This window comes from Talpa europaea (assembly GCF_964194135.1).
Source record: "Talpa europaea genome assembly, chromosome: 15".
Classification (NCBI taxonomy): domain Eukaryota; kingdom Metazoa; phylum Chordata; class Mammalia; order Eulipotyphla; family Talpidae; genus Talpa; species Talpa europaea.
The window spans coordinates 1,996,282-2,016,985 of record NC_140083.1 but is presented as its reverse complement, the minus strand read 5'-3'; the positions used below and the strand labels follow the sequence as shown (position 1 = coordinate 2,016,985).

Sequence of the window (20,704 nt, the reverse complement as noted above, 5' to 3'; positions counted from 1 at the left end):
TGCCTTATTGAAATGCTTACACGTTTAGTTTGGCCTCTAAACTGACTTTCATGTTGAGAAATGAGATGGAGCCTTGTGCCCCAGCAGAGCAAACCCCATAAAACACACGTTCAGCTGAGCGAGCCTGACCGTTTGGGCCACGCTCAGGCTGCTTCCACTTCCCGCCGGCTTGTCAGCAGCTCAGAAACCCGTCCTCCCGAACACCGCAGCGGGGTAGAGGGACATAGAGTACCAGCTCATCACGAGGGCCCGATGTCCCCCCTACAAGGCCAGGGTCCACACTTCAGCAGCAACTAGCCAGACCAACCTCTTTAAAGGTGAGGACGGCCTCGTGGCGGCCACTCCGATGGCCACGCCACTCCTGCCCGATGGGGTCGGGAGGACACCACCTTCCCGCCGCGGGCTCTGGGAGCCCCCAGCAGGGCTCACCACCTCCAGGAAGGACCGGGCCTTGGGTTCAAGATCTTTACAACTGGATACGCCGCAGATAACGCACCCTTTTGATTTGGGGTCACCGCTCTGTCTGATCACCTTATCCTTGGGCATCAGACCGACGGCCCCCCACTCCCGGCACGCCCGCCCCCCGCCGTGTGGAGTCTGCATTGCTCTTGGTAGATCTCATTCGGGCCTTATTTTAGCTCCTGGAGCTGTGAGAGCTTCACATGAAATAGTTTGATTTATTTTTAGAAGAATGCTCCGTTCAGAAGCGCCTTGTGGCCGATGATCCGATTATGTAATTATCCTGATAAATTATAGCTTCTGCAGAGAGACCCTCCCTGACGACCCCCCTGAGGTGGAAGCCAGGGGAGAAATTTGTAGAGAGTCTCACTCCCCCCGGCGCCCCCGCCCCAGCCTCATAGGCAGAGACTTGCTAGGGGTCCCCCTTAAGCGGGCCGAGGGGTCCGCCCGGCCTGCACAGGCACTCGCTGTCCTCTTGCTGGTGACGCTGAACCTGTTCAGGGACCGAGGTGGATCGGCTGAGCCGGACGCGGGTCTGTCTGGAAAGGGGCTGGTTAAGTGTCCGCCCGTTGCCAGCCTCCTTCAGACGTAGAGCCAGGAAGGAGCCGCCGTTGGGGTTTTCTCTTTGATCCTGGTTCAGATGGGGTTGCGGGAGGACGCTAAAAATGTTCTCCGGTCTTTTGTTCCCCCTGAAAACCAGGGCGCGTCTATAGGATGTCAAAAGGCACCTCAGGTGGCCGGCGGCTCGGCTGTGTTGAAATGAGACGCTTGGAGAAATGTCAGGAAGTAAATGCAGGGGTCGCCCTGCAGCTCCAGGCTGGCCACTCGCTCAGCCCCGTGGGGGCCCTTTTATCCTCCCTGACCCCCTCCCGTGAGCCCCTGCACCCCATCTTTGCAGGGGTGGCTGAGGGGAGCGGGAGCCTTTGTGCTGTGGGGTTTGTGCCTTCCCTCTGCCGCCCGGCTCTCTGCGCCAGCCACTTCCAAACTTGTGTTTTTCTAATGTCAAAGAGAAAAAAGCCGCCTAAGAGCCTTTTTTGGAAAGAGCCTGGATATAAATAAATAAATGAAAACCATACAAAGAAGATTTTTTTAAAAAAATCAAAGGAGGAACCTTTGCGTTTGGCCCGAGGTGTAAATGGCGGGCTCCTGGGGGGACGCTTTCAAGTGGCCAGCTTTTCCTTGTCAGGCCCCCCTCCGTCCCCCGCGCAGTGATTCCAGCAGGAGAGGGTTTTGTTTCAAACCTGGCAAGTCCCTGGCTGGAGGGATGGGAAGAGCATGGCCGTGGAAGCGCCCCCGCGCGCTTGCTCACCCGAGCGCGCCCCCATTTCCTCTTCCTGACCTTGGGGAGGGCGGCCGCATGGCCCAGGTCATCTGTGGCTGAGCTGGAATCTGCAACCAGCAAACGGACTCGGGGGTTCTAAGCCCTTCACGGTTCTGCCCCTCAAATAGACTTAAACACCTACTGTGTGCAAGGAGCTAGTTAGCACTGATGTGGGCACAAAACCCAGGAAAGGTAGTTCCAGGGCTGTGTGGCCTAAGCTGGGCAGAGAGCAGTGTGGGCAGGGAGGGGAACACCCAGAGGGCTTCCTGGAGGAGGTGGCCTTTAAGCTGTGACTTGAAGGTGGGTCAGACTTCGCCGGGCACAGTGACCTGCAAGAGCAGATGGCACCAGAGTCTGTCCTGACTCCGAGCCCCACTGGGGATACGTGCCAGGTGCTTCCCATCTACCAGATGCTGACCCATCCGGACCCACCCTCCCTCGACTTGCTGGGAGATGAGCTGAGTGGGCATCATGGAGGGTAGCAGGCACATAGTAGGTGCTACAGTCCCTTCCCACAGGCAGGAGCATGAGTCGGACATTTACTGTGAACTGCAATGGCTGAGGTTCCACATAAGCCCAGCTCCTCTGAGAGCTCCTGAAACCTGTGGTTGCACCCACCCTCTGCACCCCCGGCTGAGGGAGGAGCAGCGTCCCCAGGGGGCTCTCGTCCCAGCCAGCGCCCCATCACGCTCCCTCTACCCTCCGTGCACAGCCGAGTCCCGCGCCCTCGGGCTGACCCTGGGGTGGGCGACCTCGGTGCGGTGGGATGAGCTGGCCTCAACCCCGTGATCGGCGTTGGGTTTCGTGTGGACCAGGGCGTGGCTCTCAGCAAGGGCACACGCGCAGGAAAACTAGCCCCAGACCTTGTGATTCGCACCCAGGCCCTTTGAACACCGTCCTGCGCCCGACGCCCCGCCCCGCGCCGACTGCTCCGGTGACTCAAGGGGCCGGCATCTCCGTCTCTGAAGAGCTTGATTTTCTGGCACAGGAACCAGCCCCTTAAACCACAGCATTCCCGGGATGAGTGGAAACACTCAGCTGCAGGGAGGGGCCCCTCCACAACGGCAGACAGACCTTCAGATGATGGTCATCGGGCCTGGCCCGGGCTCCTCAGCTGAGGGCCCCTGGGAGGACACTCCCAGGCTGTGAAGAGGGGCATCCAGCTGGACACGTCACCAGGCTTCTGGAATCCCGACTCTGACCTGTCACCCAAATGCTGGGCAGAGTCCAGAGCCCCTTCTCTTGAAAGATGGATTCTTGCCATCTTTCAAGGCTTTCCGTTGCTGCCTCCTCCAGGGAGCCTCCCACGGTTCTGCTGGGACGAGGGGCTGCCCGTTCTTCATCACTCCCTTCTCTGCCCCTCTGCGGAGCCTGTGTCCTGAGCCGGGAGCTCAGGGCTCTGCTCCTCTGTGAGCCTCCCGGGGAGGTGGTGCTCGCCCGGCCGCCCCCAGGGACAGGCGGAGAAACGGAGGTTGAGCAGGGAAGGGACTTGCCCCAGCTGCACACCAGCACGTGACAAAGTGGGGTTCGCACCGGGACTCTGGGGCGCAGTGCTGGCCACCACCGGCCGTGGTTTCCTGCCGCGCGCCCGCCCGCCTGCCTCGGGGCCTGTGTCCCTCGGTTGCGCGCTCGCCAGGCCCTGCGGAACGAGCGCTTGGCCCAGGGCCGGTGTTCTGTGAGCACACTGCGCATTCATTAAGGTCGTGAGATTCCCGGCCGTGCTCAGGGCTGTCTTTGATGTGCACGGGTGATGTGGAAATGCTTGATTTCATGTGACCCAGTTTCCGTGCTTTGAAAATGTGCTTCCCTTTCACCCCCACCCCCGGCCCGCGATGTGGAGCTCAGGCATCAGGCCCTTCTGGAAGCCTTGCCCCCCGCAGGCCCGTCTGTCTGAGTGAGGGGATGACCCTGGGCGGGGCCGGGGTGGGGGGCGCGGGGGCGCTTGATGCAGGCTTTGCTCGCTCACCACCCGCCTCACCTGCACCCTGAGGCCCCCCACCCCAGGCACCTCTCTGCTTGTCTGAAACCAGGGTCTTTGTTCCTCTGGGACCACCAGAGCCGCCAGCACCGATGACTGTGACCGGGCCCCGCCCCTCTGACCCTCCCCGAGCCGTCAGCGGCGCTGGCCAGGGCACCGTGCTCGAGACGGCTCTTACGCAGTCACCCCTTGCCCCCCTGCTGCTCTGGAAGGCTCTTAGCTGGTTGAAGTCCTCTGTGCAGCCCCATATGAGTGAAAACAACCCCTGGACCTTGTGTTCTCTGCTTTCTCCACTGGCCTGGGTGGCCCGTGGGGCGGGATGGGGCCTCAGCGCAGCGGCGGTGGCTGCAAGGGGCGGCCGGCTCCATGTTGGCCACACGCGTGGACAGCCGGGGCCGGCTCAGGAAGGCACAGCCTCGTGCGGGCACAGAAAGGGCGGCAGAAGCAGCTCGGGGAGGAGCCGAGACCTCCGCCCGCGGGGGACTGAGACCCACGGGGCGGCCCTGTGCCCCAGGCGGGGCGGCCTCAAAGCCGCTGAACATCTGGGCGCCTGCCAGGACATCTGTGCCATCTATAGGTAGAGCGAAGCAGCGCTGGAGCCTCTTGTGTATTTAAGGATGTACTTTTGTTCGGAAAACAAAGAGACGTCAGTGCGTGGGGTCTGTTCTCAGGACGGCCCCGCCCCCGTGGGCTGGGTTCAGGGGCGCCCACCCCAGGCTGCCTTCCAGCCTGGGGTGCTGTCGGGGGAGGATCCTGCTTTTTCTTTTTTGTTGTGGTAAAATGCAGTTAACACAAAAGTTGCCATTTTAGCCCTTGCTGGGCACAGTTCGCTGGTGACAAGAACTCCCCGCCACGGCAGCTCCCGCCCCGCCCCCGGCACGCTCCAGGCCCAGCTCTCTTCAGCCCCGGGCCTGGCCCTGTCTGTTCTGAATCAGCTCCTCCGGGGAACGCTCGTAAGTGGCGTCAGTCCTTGTCCTTTTGTGTCTGGTTTATTGCCGTGAGCGTGTGGGCCTCAAGGTCCACCGTGGCGCGGCAGCTGCTGGGATTTCCTGCCTTTTCCGGGGTGCGAGATGCTCCACGCCTCCCTTAGTGGCCCTGGGTTGCTTCCCCCTGGCCGGAACCTTGCTGCTCTAGAACATGGGGGCACCCAAGAGCCCCCTTTTCTAAACGTCTCATATCTGGGTTTTCCCTGATCGTAGCAGTTGGTATTTGGGGGCCCCACTGCTGTCATCCTTGCCAGGGTTGGAGGGTAGGTCCCCAAAGCTGGATCAGTCTGGATTGTCCACCACGTGTGGGCTTGGGCTGGAGGGGTGACAGTCATTGCTTCATTTAGTCCTTCTAGGAACCCCGACATTTTGGGGAAACAGGCTCAGAAAGGGGACTTGCCTGGGGTCTCTGTGCCAGCGGCGGGGGACCACGCTGGCCTGCCTGCTGCAAAGCCAGCTGGCCGCGTCCCCTGGGGGCTTACCACCTCTCCGCCAGGGTTGGAGGGGCTAAAGCTGCCAGCAGCGCGAGCATTGGAAGGAGGTTTTCACCTTGAAAACCGTCTCACTGGAGAGGGGACGGCGTGGCCCACCGCTGGTGGGAGGACACCGGGCCGCCGGCGTTGCTCTGGTCCTGCAGAGGTGCCCCAAGGACTCGAGGCGTTTCCTCTGGGGTCTCTGCACTGCGGGGTCCATGTCGCCCCCTGTCCCGCTGTCTCTGGCCCTGTGGCCTTGGTCCTCCCCGTCCCCCGTCTACACAGCAGGCCTTCCAGGCGGAAGCCTCTGGACCCGCACTGCTGGGGCCTGCTGTGTGTTCTGTTGTCCTGGCCCTGCTTCCTGAGAACCTGGCCATCAGCGGTGGCAGCGTCTAGCTCCAGACTCGCCTTTAGTCCTTCACGGGACGGGCCCCGCTGGGGCACCCCGATTTCTCTAGCCTCGTCACCATCGCCCCGGCTCCGTGGGTCTCAGCAGCTGTGGGCAGATCTAGAAGCATCCAGAAGCTGCCGTGTCTTGCTCCTGTGTCCCAGAGCTGTGACGGGGAGGCCGGGCTCTCCAGGGACGGGTCTGCCTTGGGGGAGAACTCAGGGTACGTTTCCCCGACGCAGCCTGAGCCGCAGCCCCCGAGGAGTGTCTGTTTGCTGCTTCAAGGACAGGAGTGATTTCTGGGCCCACGGCCCGCGTGTGCGGCCACGGCCTCCGTTCCCCCTGACCTGCTCTCTCCCCCCGCAGTGACTGACCTGCAGGAAGAAGGCAAAAATGCCATCAACTCGCCACTGTTCCCTGCGCTGGTGGACATTCACCCTGAGGACACCCTGCTCGGTACGGGCCCCGCGGGGCGGGGGCTGACGCGTGACGGCCACGGCCTCTGGAACAGACATCCCGCGGCCGCCGCTCGGGAGTCTGGGCCGTAAGACACACTCAGACTTGTCCAGAGAGTCTGGGCGGAGCAAGTCGCTGTGCTGTCCCGTTCAAATGTGCCTCCTGTTGTTCTGGCTGGTGAGGCCAGCAGGTCCGGAGGGGACAGTCTGGTCACACTCCCGGTGTCCCCAGAGCCAGGCGGGTGCCGGCAGGCCGCTGGGAATCACCTGGGGCGGAGGGAGGGAGGGAGGGAGATGGGGCCAGAGCCTTCTGGTGGTTTTCAGGGGACGGGGTGGGAGGGGCGAGGAGAGTGGGGCTTTGGCGCCCCTGGATTCGGTCCGTGGGCTGCTCCAGACAGGGTCCGGCCGGGTTGTCTGTGCCAGGCGGGGTGGGGGCGTGAGGCCGGGGGTGTGGAGTGGTGGAGCCTGTGGTGGGCAGCCTGTGGGCCCACCCCCCGGAAACGCAGGCCCTGCCCCACACCTGTGCCTGCAGCAGCCGTTGCTGGTGCTCACGCTGACCCCGGCTCCCCCGTCCCCCACAGAGGAGAACGAGGAACGGACGATGATCGACCCCACTTCCAAGGAAAACCCCAAATTCAAGGAGCTGATCAAGGTAAGGCGGGGTGTGTTGGCTGGTCTCCCCGACAGGGCACCGCTTTGGGGCTCAGGCTTTGTGGACAAAAGGAGGGACTGAATGTTGCGTTAGGTCAGGGGGCAGCAGGACGCGCAGGTCAGGGCACTGAATGGGGCTCTAGGGGGCCAGGACCAGGGCCCCTCCAGGCCCCCCACACGGGCTTTGTGAAGATGTGGGAGGGGCAGCTGGGCCTTGCAAGTTGGCTTGAAACTCTCCAGCCTGGTTGGGGTGCGGAAGGGACTCTGAGACCAGGTCCTGGAGCCCCTCTGGCCCGTCCTGCTGAGGAGCCCCCAGGGCCAGCCACCTGCCCCGGCCACCCCCCTTTCCGTGGAAGCCACGTGCCCGCTCGCTGGTGGGGGGGCTGGCCCCCGCAGCAGGGCAGAGGCCAAGAGCCGGGGCTGCAGCCTCTGCTGTCCATCCCCGTGGCCCTGCCAGCCCCAGCAAGCGCGAGGCTTTATCTGCAGCTTTTGTCCAAGGGGGTGGCAGTCTCGGTTGCTCTACCCTCAGCTGCCATCAGACTTCACACGGGGGCCCCCAGCCGGGCTGGTGCTGGGTGCTGACAGCAGCCTCGCCCCTTCAGCCCGGACGTCGTCAGGTCAGGCAGCCATGAATGACACACGGGGGGCCGGGGGCGCCCGGAAGACTGTGCCTGGCTGTGTGGGTGACAACGGCCTCTTAGGATCCCCCCTCGGGTCCCCTTCCAGTTGGGAATTTATCAAACGTAAACCCCAAAACTATGAAAAGAAATGGCAGAAACCAATCTTACAACACTAGCCCCCGCAGTGGGGACCACCTAAGCGCTTTGGGGTAGAAACGTGTCCTTTGGGGTCCAAGTCCGGCTGCCAGGTGCCTATAGGGCGAGCACCCCCCAGATCACAGGCCCCGGGACCCCTGGGCACTGGGCCTGCCCCACCTCAGCCCTACCTGCTCAAGCATGAGCCCCATACGTAGCTCCTTTCTGGGGTGTGCTGGGGTGGGGTGACACCTGCCACGGGCATCTGTTGGGGCAAGTGGGGGCCGTGAGGCCGGGGTGCACGTCCTCCGCCCACCCTTGTGTTGGTCCTCAAGGCTCTGGGCGTTCACTGCCCCCAGGCACTGGCCAGAGCATGCTGGACGCCCTCACTGGGGTGGCCCTTTCGGCTCCCCGCAGGTCCCACGCTCCCTGCACTCAGCGCTGCTGCTGACCGCTGACCTTTACGAGGGCCGGCTCCGGCCCAGCCAGACCTTTGCAGAACTAGAGGTTTCTAAGAACTAACGTCGAAGATGTCAACTTTGGGGCCCACCCCCAAATGCTGATTCTTGACTTCGGTGACCTCGTTTATCTTAAGATTTCTTTTCCCGAAGCCCACTTTGGTGTTCTGAATAGAAGTTGCAAGGGGCCCGGCCTCTCAGCCGCCAGATTGTGAGCCACGGGGCACAGTTAAGCGGCAGAAGCAGGAGGCACCGATTAGTCAGGGCTCTCCAGAGACAGACGACAGGCCGTTTATAAATACCCAGAGGAGTGCGTGACAGGCGGCCCACGTGACTGCGGAGGCTGACGCGTCCCCGGCTCTGCCGTCTGCAGCTGGAGACCCCGGGGAGCCGGGGTGCAGGTGGGGCCCAGGAGGCCTCCCTCCCCCGGTCAGCTCAGGCCCTCAGTGGTCCCGTGTGCCTGCCCACACCATGGGGGGCCATCTGTCCACCACGTCCACGCCAGTGTCTCCCGGAAACAGACACACGGGAGAGGTCACTTAGTCCGATGACCCGGCCCCCGCGGCCCCGCCAGACCAAGATTGACGTTCACCCCGGCCTCCTGCACCTCAGGCGGGAGCGAAGCGCACAGCATCACCCACTTGGTGCAGCTGCGAGGAGCTGCTGGTCACCCCAGCTTCTGCGTGCGGTGGCCCCACAGGAGCCAGCCAAGTGCCCACAGGTCAGGGACAAGTGTGGGGGCTACGCCAGGATGAGTCGCTGTCTCTCCTGCTCCTCCCGGTCCCGCCACCTCGGCTTGAGCCCCGAGGAGGGGCCTGGTCAGCTGAGTGTCCTTTGTTCGCCCACCAGGAGGGCCCCCACAGCCTCCGGCTGCTCCTGTGGGTTCAGGTGAAGGGCCACCTCACAGGGCATGGGGTGTTTGGGCTGATGGGGCTGTGGGTTTGGGGGTGTTAATGCCCCTTGAAGCAGAGAAGGGCTGCGGACAGGCAGGGCCGGTGAAGGAGGCCTCTGCCCTGCTTCCCCAGAGACAGGCTGGAGCTGCGCCTACCCTGGTGCCCGCCTGGCTCTACAGTCCCCTCATTCTTACCAGTTTGGGGGGTGCCCTCCCTTATAGCAGTGCCCTGGGCACTCCTGGGAGCCAGGTGGGATGGGCTGAACCTGTGCCCCAAAGGTGTCACACCCTCGCCCCTAGAGCTTGCGAATGTCGCCTCGCTCTGTGCGATGTTGCAGACCTGAGCCCGGGGACTGCGTCGGGAGATGCTCCGGGAGGCCCCGGCGGGCCCCCAGTGAGCTCGTGAGGGTGGGGGAGGGAGGCTGGCTGCGGCCTGTGGCCGGGCCCGGGGCCAGGATGCCCAAGACCAGCCCCTTGACATCAGACCCTGAGACACGTCCTCGGGGCAGGGAGAGGAAGCTCCGGCCCTGTGGGCGGGAGCAGCAGCCACAGGAAGCGACGGCGCCAGGTTGACTGAGCCCCTTCGCTCTCTGCTGCCTCCTGTGCCGCCGCCGTCCACGGGCGGGCCAGTCTCCTAGGCCAGCTGCCGTCCTCCAGCATGTGTGTCCCGAGTGGAGAAATTCTGGAAGGTTCCGCCTGCTCACATGCAGGTCGCGTCACAAGGCAGGCCGGGAGTGTCTTTTTCACTTTACGGAGCATTTTCCAAATAAGCATAAACACGTGGTGGGAGAGACGGTGGCACGGCCGGCGTGGCGGCTGCGGGGCGGTGCGCTCCAGCGAGGCTCTGAACAGCGGCGTGTGGGTGGCGAGGGGAGGCAGAGCGCCGGCGGCTGGTTCTTCCTCCTCTGCCAGGTGTGTGGGGCCTCAGCATGAGGCTCTGGCATGGCTTGCAGTCGGGGTTCGCTGACATCAGCAGACTGTCAGCCCCTCCTTTCCTGGGGTGGGAAGGAGCTGGTGCCAAGGCCAGAGCGGTGAGGGGTCAGCTGGGCCGGCACCTTGGTCCGCAGCCTCTTCCTCACCGGCTGTGCTTCTGCCCCAGCACCCTGTTCTTCCCCGACCAGTGGGGTGAGGCCCATGGGGCCAGGAAGAGCGTGTCCTGGGGGCCCCGGAGCCAGACAGACTCACCGGGGTGGTGTTTCCAGCGCCCTCCAGAAAGTGCTGGAAAGGCCTTAGGGGCAGCAGCGTGTTCGGTTCCGGTGGAGGGCGGCTTCACCACAGAAACTTCTGACAGCCCCAGATCCAAGTCTGCTTCCGGACAGGCCCCCCCTGACCCGCAGGTGGCCGCCTCCGGCCGTGTCATCTGCATGCGGCCGTGCCTGGTGTCACTTCTGTAAGCTCTTGTTGATGCGACGTGGCTTCCGGCCCGTCCTGGCTTCCAGGCACGCCGTCTTCTAGGGCAGCCTTTCCTGGAGTCCAGTCTCCACCCGCCGCCATGGGCCCCGGGACCGACTTGCCCGCCCCCCAAACGGCATTTGCTTAATGATCCTGGCAAGGAGAATGACCGGCCGGAGAAAGGTCCTCTGTGAGTGCAGATTCATGTCTCGTTTCCTGGCGACTGGAAAGACCCTTCCTGGTGGTAGGTTCCGTTTCCTTCCTGGCCTCTTCTCGCGCAAGAAAATCAATGGCGTAAAAATGATCCTGGGCTGGAAGCCGGCCGGCCCCGGCAGCGCCCGAGCCCCGACGTCCTGGGTGTCTCAGGCCACGCGAGGCTGCACAGGCGGTTGGCTCGGCACCGCGCTGGCCTCGGGGGACAGGCTGCAGGTCCTGGGGATCAGGAGGAACTGACGGCAAAGTAATTTTTAATTCTGGCTAAAGTCAGCTCCTAAATTATGCGCGCAAAACGCATCATTTATTTACATCCCATACATTTGTCTGCAGGATTCAGGGCTTGCAAATGAGCCCACCCTAAAATAATGACCGCTGCTATCTTTAAACTGTCTTGCGAAGCAGGATTAAGACGCACGGCCTGGAAGAACAGCGGCAGGTGACTCGTGGTGGGGCGGCCGCGGGTCGTGGCGGGTGGGGGCTGTGCTTGCAGAGTGGCAGTATTTTTATTTGCGTCCCTTGAGGTTTTCCTCTGGTGCATTTATGTGGGGTCAGTCGAGAGTCAGTAAGTGTCCGGGGCACGCTTACGTTAGCACCACGGGGAGCGCCAGCCCTGACGTTGCTGGGTCACACGGGGGCAGGAACTGACCTGTCCTCCTTGCTAATGAAACTGAGGCACCAGAGGCCGCGTGCCCGGCTCAAGGTCGCACAGTCAGCCCGGTGGAGCTCGGTCTCCGCGGCGCCTCCATGTGCCTTGTCCATGCTGTTCCCACACGAGGCTTACGCTTGGGCTACGATGGCAGAGGCCGTCCCTGGTGGTCTCCACTGCTGTGTCGTGATGACTGTTCTGTGGCTCAGCCACGTCTGGTTATTGGCTCCCGGTCTGTGGCTGGGAGGCCGGCGCGTGTGGCTGGGGCCCGGGACCAAGTGGAAGGCAAGAGCGTCACCCGGCCCCAGTCAGCCCTGCAAAGGCCCTGACAGAAGGACAGCAGCAACCCCCGGCAGGTCTGGAGTGGAGGGGCAGAGGGTCAGGCTGCAGGGTGAGGGGTCCAGGAGGTCTCTGTGGCCTGGAGCCTGTCGTGGCTGCTGTGTCACAGGGCCAGTGGGGGCGTCTCTGCCTGGCCCCAGGCTGCTCCGGGCTTCCCTCCTCCTGTCCCCTCACGGCTCCCCGTTTTCCTTCCATGGCGCGTCCATCATGCTGTGACCATCGTGGGCTGCGCCACCGCCTCCCCATCCCCAACAGGCTGGACCCCACCCTGTGCACATCCCCGAGACTCGCAGGGGCTGGGGCTGGCATGGCCTGTGTTCGCCTGAGAGCAGCCGGGAGCTGCCATTTCCAGGCCTTTCTGGCCAGGTCTGTGGCAGTGGCTTGGGCAGCCCTGGCCAAGTGGAACCCGCCCCCAGGGCCCTCCCTCGGAGGGTGTTTCCTCTGCACATCCTGGTCCGTGGCTCGGCTGTGTCTGACACACCCACTCACCCTGGGTGACCGCTCGTGCCCCCCATGGGCGTCCAGGAGCCCTCCGGCCCGCAGCCTGAGGCCACCCGCTCTCCCGCAGGTGCTCATCGACTGGGTCAACGACGTGCTGGTGGAGGAGCGCATCATCGTGAAGCAGCTGGAGGAGGACCTGTACGACGGGCAGGTGCTGCAGAAGCTCCTGGGTGAGCCCCGCCGCAGACGGCCGCCGCGGGGGCGCCCATACCCCGACCCCGCCGTTCTCCAGCTGCCGACCTGGTCACACGGCCGAGCGGACTCTAGGTCGCAGCCCTGAACCCTGGCTCCCGGTGGCGTCCCCGGCCCCGCCCGCGGCCCACTGTCCAGCCCTCAGCCATGGGCTGCAGGCAGCTCACCCATGGCTTCCCGAAGTGTCCACTACATCTGTGCACTGAAACCGAGGGGGCAGAGCTGTGACCCCCTGACGGCAAGGATGGGGCTCCTTCTGCAGGAAATGTCGGGGAGCTGTGGATAGTATTTGTCTGAATCGGGGGGCCCCCAGCGCCATGTGGGGATTCGCTGATGTCAGAAGGAACAGGGGGATCCAGGGGTGACAGGGGAGGGACCCCTCAAACCCCTGCACATGTTCTGATTTGACCTCACACACAATAGATGCTTCGAAGGGGCCAGGCCAAGGGGAACGGCACGGGGCTGGCGAGGGGCAGGGGCTGGGGTGGCTGCGAAGCCCCAGGGGCAGCGTCCAGGCAGCGTCAGGGGAGGCTGTGTGAGGGCGGGAGTGGGGGAGAGGGAGGAGCTGGCGGGATGGAGCGGGGAGGGGCCGGGCCTGCACCAGGGCGGTCACGTCCAGCCTGGTAGACAGAGGCTTGTATTCCGAGGGACAGGAAGCCACGGGAGGTTTTGCGCGGGGCTGTGACATGATCTGTGTCAGCCTTTGAAGGTCACTGGGCGCCCGGGTGCAGAGAGCAGGGGAGGAGGGTCCGCTCGCCACCAGGAGAAGCGACTCGGGCAGGATGTACCTGAAAAACTAAGACTGGAAATGCCGCCGACCTGCCCCCGCAGGCCCGCTCCCCGGCCAGCACTCCGCACTCGCCACGGTCGGGACGGCAGCAGCCGAGGGGCCGCCCGCAGCCGGCTGGCCCGGGGTGTGGTCGGGATGGGCTGGGCTGTCCGCTGGCAGCAGCCCCGCCCCTCAGCGTCTGCCCAAAGCGCTCGTTCAGAGAGAGACGAGAGTCCCCAGGGCCACCGCGGCCGCTTCTATGCACCGAGTCTCGGACACAGCCCGGGGCCTGGGGCCTGGGGAGGGTCAGGAAACTGTGTCCGCGCACGCGCACTCCCGCCATAGCCGCACTCGCGTGGAGCGGCGCAGCCGATGCTCAGGGAATAAGTCAGAAGGGAGAGACGCACGGGAGGCCTCGCCTGAGGGGCACAAGGAACCGGACAAAGGGTCGGGCAAAGCTGAGTCAATAATAAGCTGTAACATCTCCCCGCACAACTGAAGCACTGGGAGGGGCCCTGGAAGGGGGGCCCAGTGGGACGTGGAGGACCGTCGGGGTGCTGGGGGGTGGGGTGGAAGCACGCCCAGATCTGAGAGCGCGGTCCTGTCCCTCTGCAGCCGGCAGCCCCCCCTGAGACCGCCCGCCCCACCCAGGGCCAGGAGAAGGGGGCTGGGAGGGTCCCGAGGGGCTGCACCCCCTGACGCACTGCCCTTGCCCTTGGCCTCTCCACAGAAAAGCTGGGGGGCTGCAAGCTGAATGTGGCCGAGGTGACGCAGTCTGAGGTAGGGCAGAAGCAGAAGCTGCAGACCGTGCTGGAGGCCGTGCGGGACCTGCTGCGCTCCCACAGCTGGGCGCCCCAGTGGACCGTGGACTGTGAGTGGCCGCCGGGAGAGCAGGACGCCGGTGACCCCCTCCCTGGAGCTGGCTCCTGGGACCAGGCCTGCCTGCCTGGCTGTGCCCCTCACCAGAGCAGAGAGGCACGGCTTCCGGCTGGGTAGATCGGGGGGGGGGGGGGGCCTCTGGAGGCAGGATGGGGAGAAGCTCTTGGGGCTCTTGGAAGGGGCCCCGCCCAAACCCAGGGACACGAAGGCCATTGCCGTTTTACTGCCGGCCCAGCAGAGCAGGTCGTCAAGCCCCGGGCGAGTCCGAGCCCGCTGGCATCAGGACCGCGACATCTCGGCAGCCCGGCCAGGGCCGGGAAGGTGCACGGGAACCCACGCGCGGCCTTGCTGCCCTCCCCAACCCCTCCATGCGGGCGGGTCCACAAGCTGGTCCATGGGCTGGTAGACTCGGGGATGGCACGGGAGGCCCAGGCGGTGGGGGCATCCTGCACGCCCCTCCCCCAGCCGCCCTCCAGGAGACCAGCAGGTCGACTGCCTGGCGGGGCTGCCGCTGAGCACCCAGTACTGTGACGGCCGTGGCTGTCCTGGTCTCGCCCTGTCTGTGTGCTCATTCCACCCTCCCGCCCCGTCCTGCTCCCTATCACTGCCCCCTTCAGCCCTTTCCAAAACATTGTGCTCTTTTTTTTAAAGATTTATTATTTATACAAGCACTGGGCACAGTCAGAAGTGCAGGAGGGCGAGAGAATTCACCAGAGCCAGAGCGGGGAGCAGAGCAGGCAGACTGACGAAGTACACTGCTGAGGGGAGCAGCGGGCGGCAGGAGAGGTCTGCGCCCCATGTGGGACCCTCCTCTGGTGGCCGGGGAGCAGCTGGGGATCGAACCAGCGATGCAGAGGCTGCGGGCAGCTTCGCAGCCCAGCGCTCAACCGCTGCGCCACCTTGGAGGCCCCAAAACATCATGCTCTTAAAGTCAGCTCAGGCCAGCAAGACAGTAGACACCAGAACCCCGATGGACTCTGAGGGACCCCTCTCCTGACTTTCCCGCCCTGGGGGTTTTCCTGAGGTTTTAAGTCGACGCAGCCCTTGCTGGCTTTTGGACGGGGCCGGGGTTCCTCTCCAACCCGCTGAGAGCCGCCCCTTCTCTCCTCCCCCAAAGCGATCCACGCGAAGAACCTGGTGGCCATCCTGCACCTGCTGGTGGCGCTGGCCACGCACTTCCGGGCCCCCATCCGCCTGCCCGAGCACGTGTCCGTGCAGGTGGTGGTCGTGCGGGTGAGTACTGGCACCGGCCGCTTGCCACCTCTGCGGCTCCCCTGGTTTCTCCTCCGCTCCCCCCGCGAGGCCACCTTCCACGTCTCCCTCCTGACGGAACGTGGATCCGCTGGCTCCGAGATAAGTAGCCGCGGCCGGGACAACGGACTGATTTGCAGAGAGGCAGATCCAAAGGCATGAGGGTGTTGAGGTTTCATTTTCCATATTTTTGAAAAGAACGTTTCTCTCCAAAGCCAATAAGTAGGAAGCCGCCCCCCTAGAATGTGCCATTGCTCGCTGCAGAGGCTCAGACAGGGGTGAAGTGGACGCCCAGGTAGAGCTGCCCACCGCCGCGTCCCTCCCCAGGGTCCTTCTCCCGGCCTGGAAGGCGGCTCCGGCCTTTGTGCCGGTGCCAAAGCTCCTTCCTGCCCCTCCCCTGTTCCAGGGCGCGGGCTCTGCCCTGGCTCTGTGATTGCAGTTTTGTCTGTACAGTGCATGTGTATTCGGCACCTACTGTATACCTGGCACTCGGCACTGGCTGTCAGGGACACCCACCGAGGAAAACGCACCGGGCACGAAGGCTCCTGCTGTGTGGAGGTTGTCCTGGAAACCTGGGTGGACCGTCTCGGGCTGTGTCGGGCTTGCCAAGCCTCCGCCCCTGGTGGCTGCGGTCTGCCAGGCGCTGGCTGCTGTGGGCTTTTCCAAAGCTGCATGCCCCGACGCCTGCACCCCCAGTGGGCTCTCTGGGGTGGGGACCCTGGTGGCTGGTGATTCTTTATTCCCAAGAACCAGTGGGGGGTTTCCTGGCTCAGGAAAGGTGGGAGCTGGGGTCTCGAGAAGTGTCCTCAGTGGTGGTCACACGGAAGGGAGAACCCTGTGCCTCTAGGGCTTCAAGTAGAGGCTCCCGGGTGGCGGGAAGAGCTGGCCTCTCTGTGGCTGGCTTTCCATGTCCCTGGAGGTCAGCGGTCACCCTGGGCTTCGGCCCCCATCATTGTGGCCCCATCTTCAGGCTCCCTCCCCCGCACGGAGGCCCTGGTCCCAAATAAGGTCACCTTCTGAGTTTCTGGGTGGACATGACTTCTGGGGGCTCTGCTGAACCCCATGCATACCCACTATCTCAGTGGGTGCCGCCCTGCTATTGTGATGCTCCCTCGTGCTCCTGGCCTCTTCCAGCTGCAGGCCTTGGGTGCCTCTGGGAGCTGGAGCCCTTCTCCCAAGAACCCCACCACTGCCAGTTCCAAGACTGGTGTGTCAAGTGGAGGCTGGTTAGGGGGCTCCAACCCCCAGCACTGGACAGGCCACCCCCTGGTCAGCTGCTGTCTGCCCTCCCGAGCTTGGCTTGGAGCTGGGCACAGCCCTCAAGTCTCCGGCAGCCTCCCAGCCAGGCTGTCTCCTCACGGCTGGGCCTGCCTGTGCCGCTCCGGCTGCCCAGGGTGGGTTGATTGGTTCCTGTTGGGTTTCAGAAGCGGGAAGGCCTGCTGCATTCCAGCCACGTCACGGAGGAGCTGACCACCACCACCGAGTAAGTGGGCCGGCTCTGGCCACGCTGGGTGCCGGCCCCCTCCCAGCCCGTGTCCCTGCTCCTCAGGGGGCGTCACACAGCCCCGTGCACTCCCTTCAGGCTGTTGACGTTAGAACTGGTATTTGCTGAACCTTCCGACTTTCCATGCCTTGTTTTAGAAGGGGAGCCTTAGGAAGGCGGGGGCTGTCAGGGTTCCCCGGCACCCCAGCTCCTCTGTCCAGCCACACGGACCCCAAGGAGGGAGGGAGGAGCCACACATCCTCTCTAGAGCTTTCCTCCGACAGCAGCCGCTGAGCTACCTGTCGTCTCTCAGTGTAAGTGGAGCCAGTTTTAAGTCTGCGAGGCCTCAAGTCTCAGGAGCCCTTGGGACACCCCGACCGGGGTCTTCCGAGCCCACCACAGCTGTGCCTCTTGCTGAGGCGGTTTCAGGTGAAACAGCATTTGAACGCCGAGTGTGTCAGCACCGCCGTCCCCAGCCCAGCTGAGCGCGTGGCGTGACTAATCACTGTGCCGTGACTCATCTCTGAGCTCTCAGAACCGGCGCGGGTGAGGGGCCGCTCCCGCGGGGAGCTGTCGGGTAGCAGGAGGGACGGGACAGCCTGATGTGCCTTCACATCTGCTCCAGCCTGAAGGGCGGGAGGGCCTGGGCCTGGTGGGGCCTCCGCAGTGGGCGGCCAGTCGGGGCAGGCAGCTTGCCCGGCGTGAGGAGTGGGGAGCAGCTTCGTGTCCGCTGCGCAGCGAGCCCCTGGGTGGGAGGCTCCAGCGGCCACATCACTGTGGGCAGTTCAGTGGGTCAGCAGCTGGGTGGGCTTCCCTGAGGGGAAGCCCAGTGGGGTCTTGGGCTGGTCAGGGCACAGGTGCCTCTGGTGGCTCAGCTGAGACTGGGTGGCACAGGGTGGCCTCTCCCACGTCTGTCCCCCCGGTGGCCCCCTGGTGTGTCTCTGATCCTGCTGGACTGGGCCATCTCCTGGGGGCCTCTCGGGGTTCTGTGGGGATGAACGGGCAGCTGCAGGCCGCTGGGACCCCCCAGGCTGTGTCCTTGCCTTGTGTGGCCCAGAGCACGTCACAAGGCCACCCCAGAGCAGAGAGTGGGGGACAGCAGGGGATCACACCCCTGCTGGCAGGAACAGCCAGGTGGGCATGGACTGGGAAGAAGCTGTGTCTGTTTGGGGCGAGAGGGCAGGGTGGGAGGGAGGGACTCTGTGACCAGAGCAAGAAGCCTCATTAATTCACAGCGACCAGAGGGCCTACTGTGCGTGATGCTCGCAGGGAGGGGGTCCTAGAGTTGGCACCTCTCCCAGAGGGGTGGTGCTTTTAGCCGGTGAGAAAAGTGTGTCCCTAGGAAGTGACCTCCAGTCCTGGGAGCTTGAGGCAGGTGCCATGCAGCCACGAGGAGGAGGGGGGAGCAGGGCCTAGCACAGGCCAGCTAGTCCCCTGGCTTAGAGTTTCCTCTCTCCCACCCCAATGTGGCAGGGGCCTGATGGAACAACCAGATGATCTGCCGAAACCACCAAGGCCTGGTCGCCTGCCTTCGGCCACATCTGGCTTCAGGCCTCTGGACACTCAGCCTCCTGGATGCGGGATCCGCCTCAGAGGCATCTTGCCCAGCCCGAGGCAGTGCTGAGGTCACCTCCAGGAAGCCCTCCCTCATCATAAGCAGGAGAGGCTGCCTTCCTTGTCATTCGGGTTGCACCTCCTATCTGTCCCACGTTGGGTGCTCATCACGGCTGTCAGGATGTTGGCCATGAGCCTCTCGCCATGCGTGTCACGGGCAGGACCACAGGGTGCTGGTGGCCGAGGGGTGCCTGTTTCTGCATCTCCACGCCTGCACGTTGCAGGTGCTCGAGGCACCTTACTAAGCAAGGACTTGTATCTAGAGGAATCCGGGAGGTGGGTGCAGGAGGCCCCGTGCTCTGGGTGGACTGTGGAGGAGGCCGGCCGGGCCCTGCCCGCGAGCCCGAAGGCGAGTGGCCTGTGGCCCCTCGGATCTGTTAGCTTCGTGACTCCCTGAAAGAGCATCTCTTCACCCCCAAAACTTGGCCCTGGGGTCACTTGCACTCTTTTATTTGAATGTCTATGGGTCAAGGCCTGATGGGGGACCTTCTGTACCCCCCGACTGAAGTGTCTCTGGAGTATGAAAGGGGGATTTAGGGGTTTAGGTAAAGACATGCTGCTGTGCCCCAGCAAGTGCTCAGCAGTCCTTGGGGCCCCACTTTGCAGCCAGAGGGGAACTTGGGCTCCTAGAACAGCCCCCCTTCCACAGCCGTGACCTCTGTACAGCAGCCCCTGACCTCTCTCTTCTTTTTTGTAGGATGATGGTGGGTCGGTTTGGTAAGTAACCAGGTGGGGTGCTTGGGCATGGGGTAATAGAGGTCACTGGTGTCTCCGGGGCTGCCTCGGAGTCCAGGTGCTCTGGGGCGGGGTGGGGGGAGTCATACAGGGAGGGCTTGTGGCAGGACCCTGTGAGGGTTTCTCTGCTCCTGAAGCTCTGGAGTCTTCAGGAAAGTGTGTCGCCCCCGACTCCCCGCCCCCCCAGGGGCATCGCGGTCAGGTGGTGGGGGGCTGGTGTGGGGTGTGGCAGGGGTGTGCCTGGACGTGGCCCGGGCTGGGGTGCCAGGACAAGAGGTGGGCTTCTTCCTGGGAAGTGCTGTCCCGAGTCTGCGCCACATCCAGGTGTCCCCTGGCGGGCAGCCCGGCCCTTCACCCTGCTGCTCCACCTGTAAAGAGGATGGATCTCCGTGGGGCAGAAGGCTTTCTGGGGGCGGTGAGGCTGGCGCCGACCCACCTGCCACGGGGCTGGTTATTGCTGTCAGTGTTCATGAGGCTTCCCAAAGAGGAGGGGGTCACACACAGCCACCTGTGACCCCAGGTCCATCCGGACACTGGACGCCAGACGGGAGCCGCAGGCTGGAAGCCCCGGCCGTGGCCAGCAGCCGTGGAGCCAGGCTCCCTGCTCTGGGGAATGTCTCCAAGCAGAACGCGCCCCGCCCGGCGCCTGGGCCCCTGGTGACGGCCGCTGTTAGGAGAAACGGAAGTTTCCCTGCCTGGCCCGGAGCGGTCCCCTGGCTGTGGGGTGAGCGCCCACCCTAGTCCTGCAGGGGCCTGGCCGGCTGGCTCTGTGACCTCAGGGTGTTGCGGGACCTGGCTTGTGTGTGGCAGGGCATGTGGCTCTTCATTTCCAGACCGTCTGGAACGTGAGAAAATGCAGCAATTATGCCCTTAAGCTTTAACTAGGCCCCAAGCCGTGTGGGGGAAATTCACAGTCTTCACCATTTGTTTCCTTTTTAAGTAGCAATTCAGTTCTTTTTAATGTCTTTATTATTGAAAAACAAAACACAAAGAAACAGGCAGAAAAGGAAACCTCCTGCACTGGTTGCTGCGCTGTGGGAGCAGCTGAGGGCCAGGTGTCCGCGGGGCAGGCGCCCAGCCCAGTCCTCTGTGGGACACCCCAGGGGCCAGTGTCCAGGCCAGGTGGGCCCTGCCCTGGGTCTGCGTGGAGGCCCTATGGGCCACACCACACCCTGCTGTCGCCTCCTTGTCGCTCCTGTGAGGCTGAGGCCACGTGGGACTGCAGAGGCACGGAGGGGACACGGCATGGCCGGCGTTGTCCGTTTCCTGTGGAGTTCACTGCCGTGCTTGGGGTGGGCGTGTGGAGCTGTGAGGGTGGTCAGCTCAGTGGGGGGCTGTGGAACACGGGGTGGCTGAGAGAGCAGAGCCGGGAGGACCTGGCCCCAGGGAGAGCCGGGGGTGGCGTGACTCGGGGGTTCGGCCAGAGCTGGTCCACGGAACGCCGGGCACACCGTCCTCAGGGGTGCCCGCCCTGGACGTCGCCAGTGGGGGGCTCTGGCCTGAGTTCTGCACGTGAGCACGCTGAGCTTGGGCGGGAGGGTCCACGCTGCGCCAGGACGCCCCCTCCTGAGCCGCCTCCCCCCACCCCCTCCCCGCTGAGCTGGGATGGACCGCCTGTCTCTGCCCAGGGGAGCTGGGCACCTGAGCCTCATCTCCATGGCAACGGCTGGCTGGCTGCCTCTCCGCAGGGGACCCTCCTGTCAGAGCCCCTTCTGGGGAGTTTTCTTTTTTCTCTCCTGGCCTCTCTCCTACCCCTTCCCCTTCTGCCAATGAGCTTGTTGGGGACACTCCGCTGGGTCCCCCCCATGCCCCATCCCTGTCATCACCCTCACCCTGACGCAGCCCCCTCAGCCTCTCTAGAGCGCCGCTGT

General features: G+C 64.0%; 1 protein-coding gene across 1 annotated transcript in view; it reads left to right on the top strand.

Annotated features, from left to right (window-relative positions):
* The window catches only part of PARVB (parvin beta), a gene marked incomplete at its 5' end in the record, with an annotated part of 55,776 nt that overhangs the window by 25,161 nt on the left and 9,911 nt on the right, over positions 1-20,704 (top strand). The window contains 7 exons of the mRNA XM_084255329.1: positions 5,972-6,061; positions 6,642-6,712; positions 11,978-12,080; positions 13,602-13,742; positions 14,868-14,983; positions 16,426-16,484; positions 18,796-18,815. Coding sequence (XP_084111455.1) covers positions 5,972-6,061; positions 6,642-6,712; positions 11,978-12,080; positions 13,602-13,742; positions 14,868-14,983; positions 16,426-16,484; positions 18,796-18,815 — 600 coding nt within the window. The remainder of the gene's footprint in view (positions 1-5,971; positions 6,062-6,641; positions 6,713-11,977; positions 12,081-13,601; positions 13,743-14,867; positions 14,984-16,425; positions 16,485-18,795; positions 18,816-20,704) is intronic.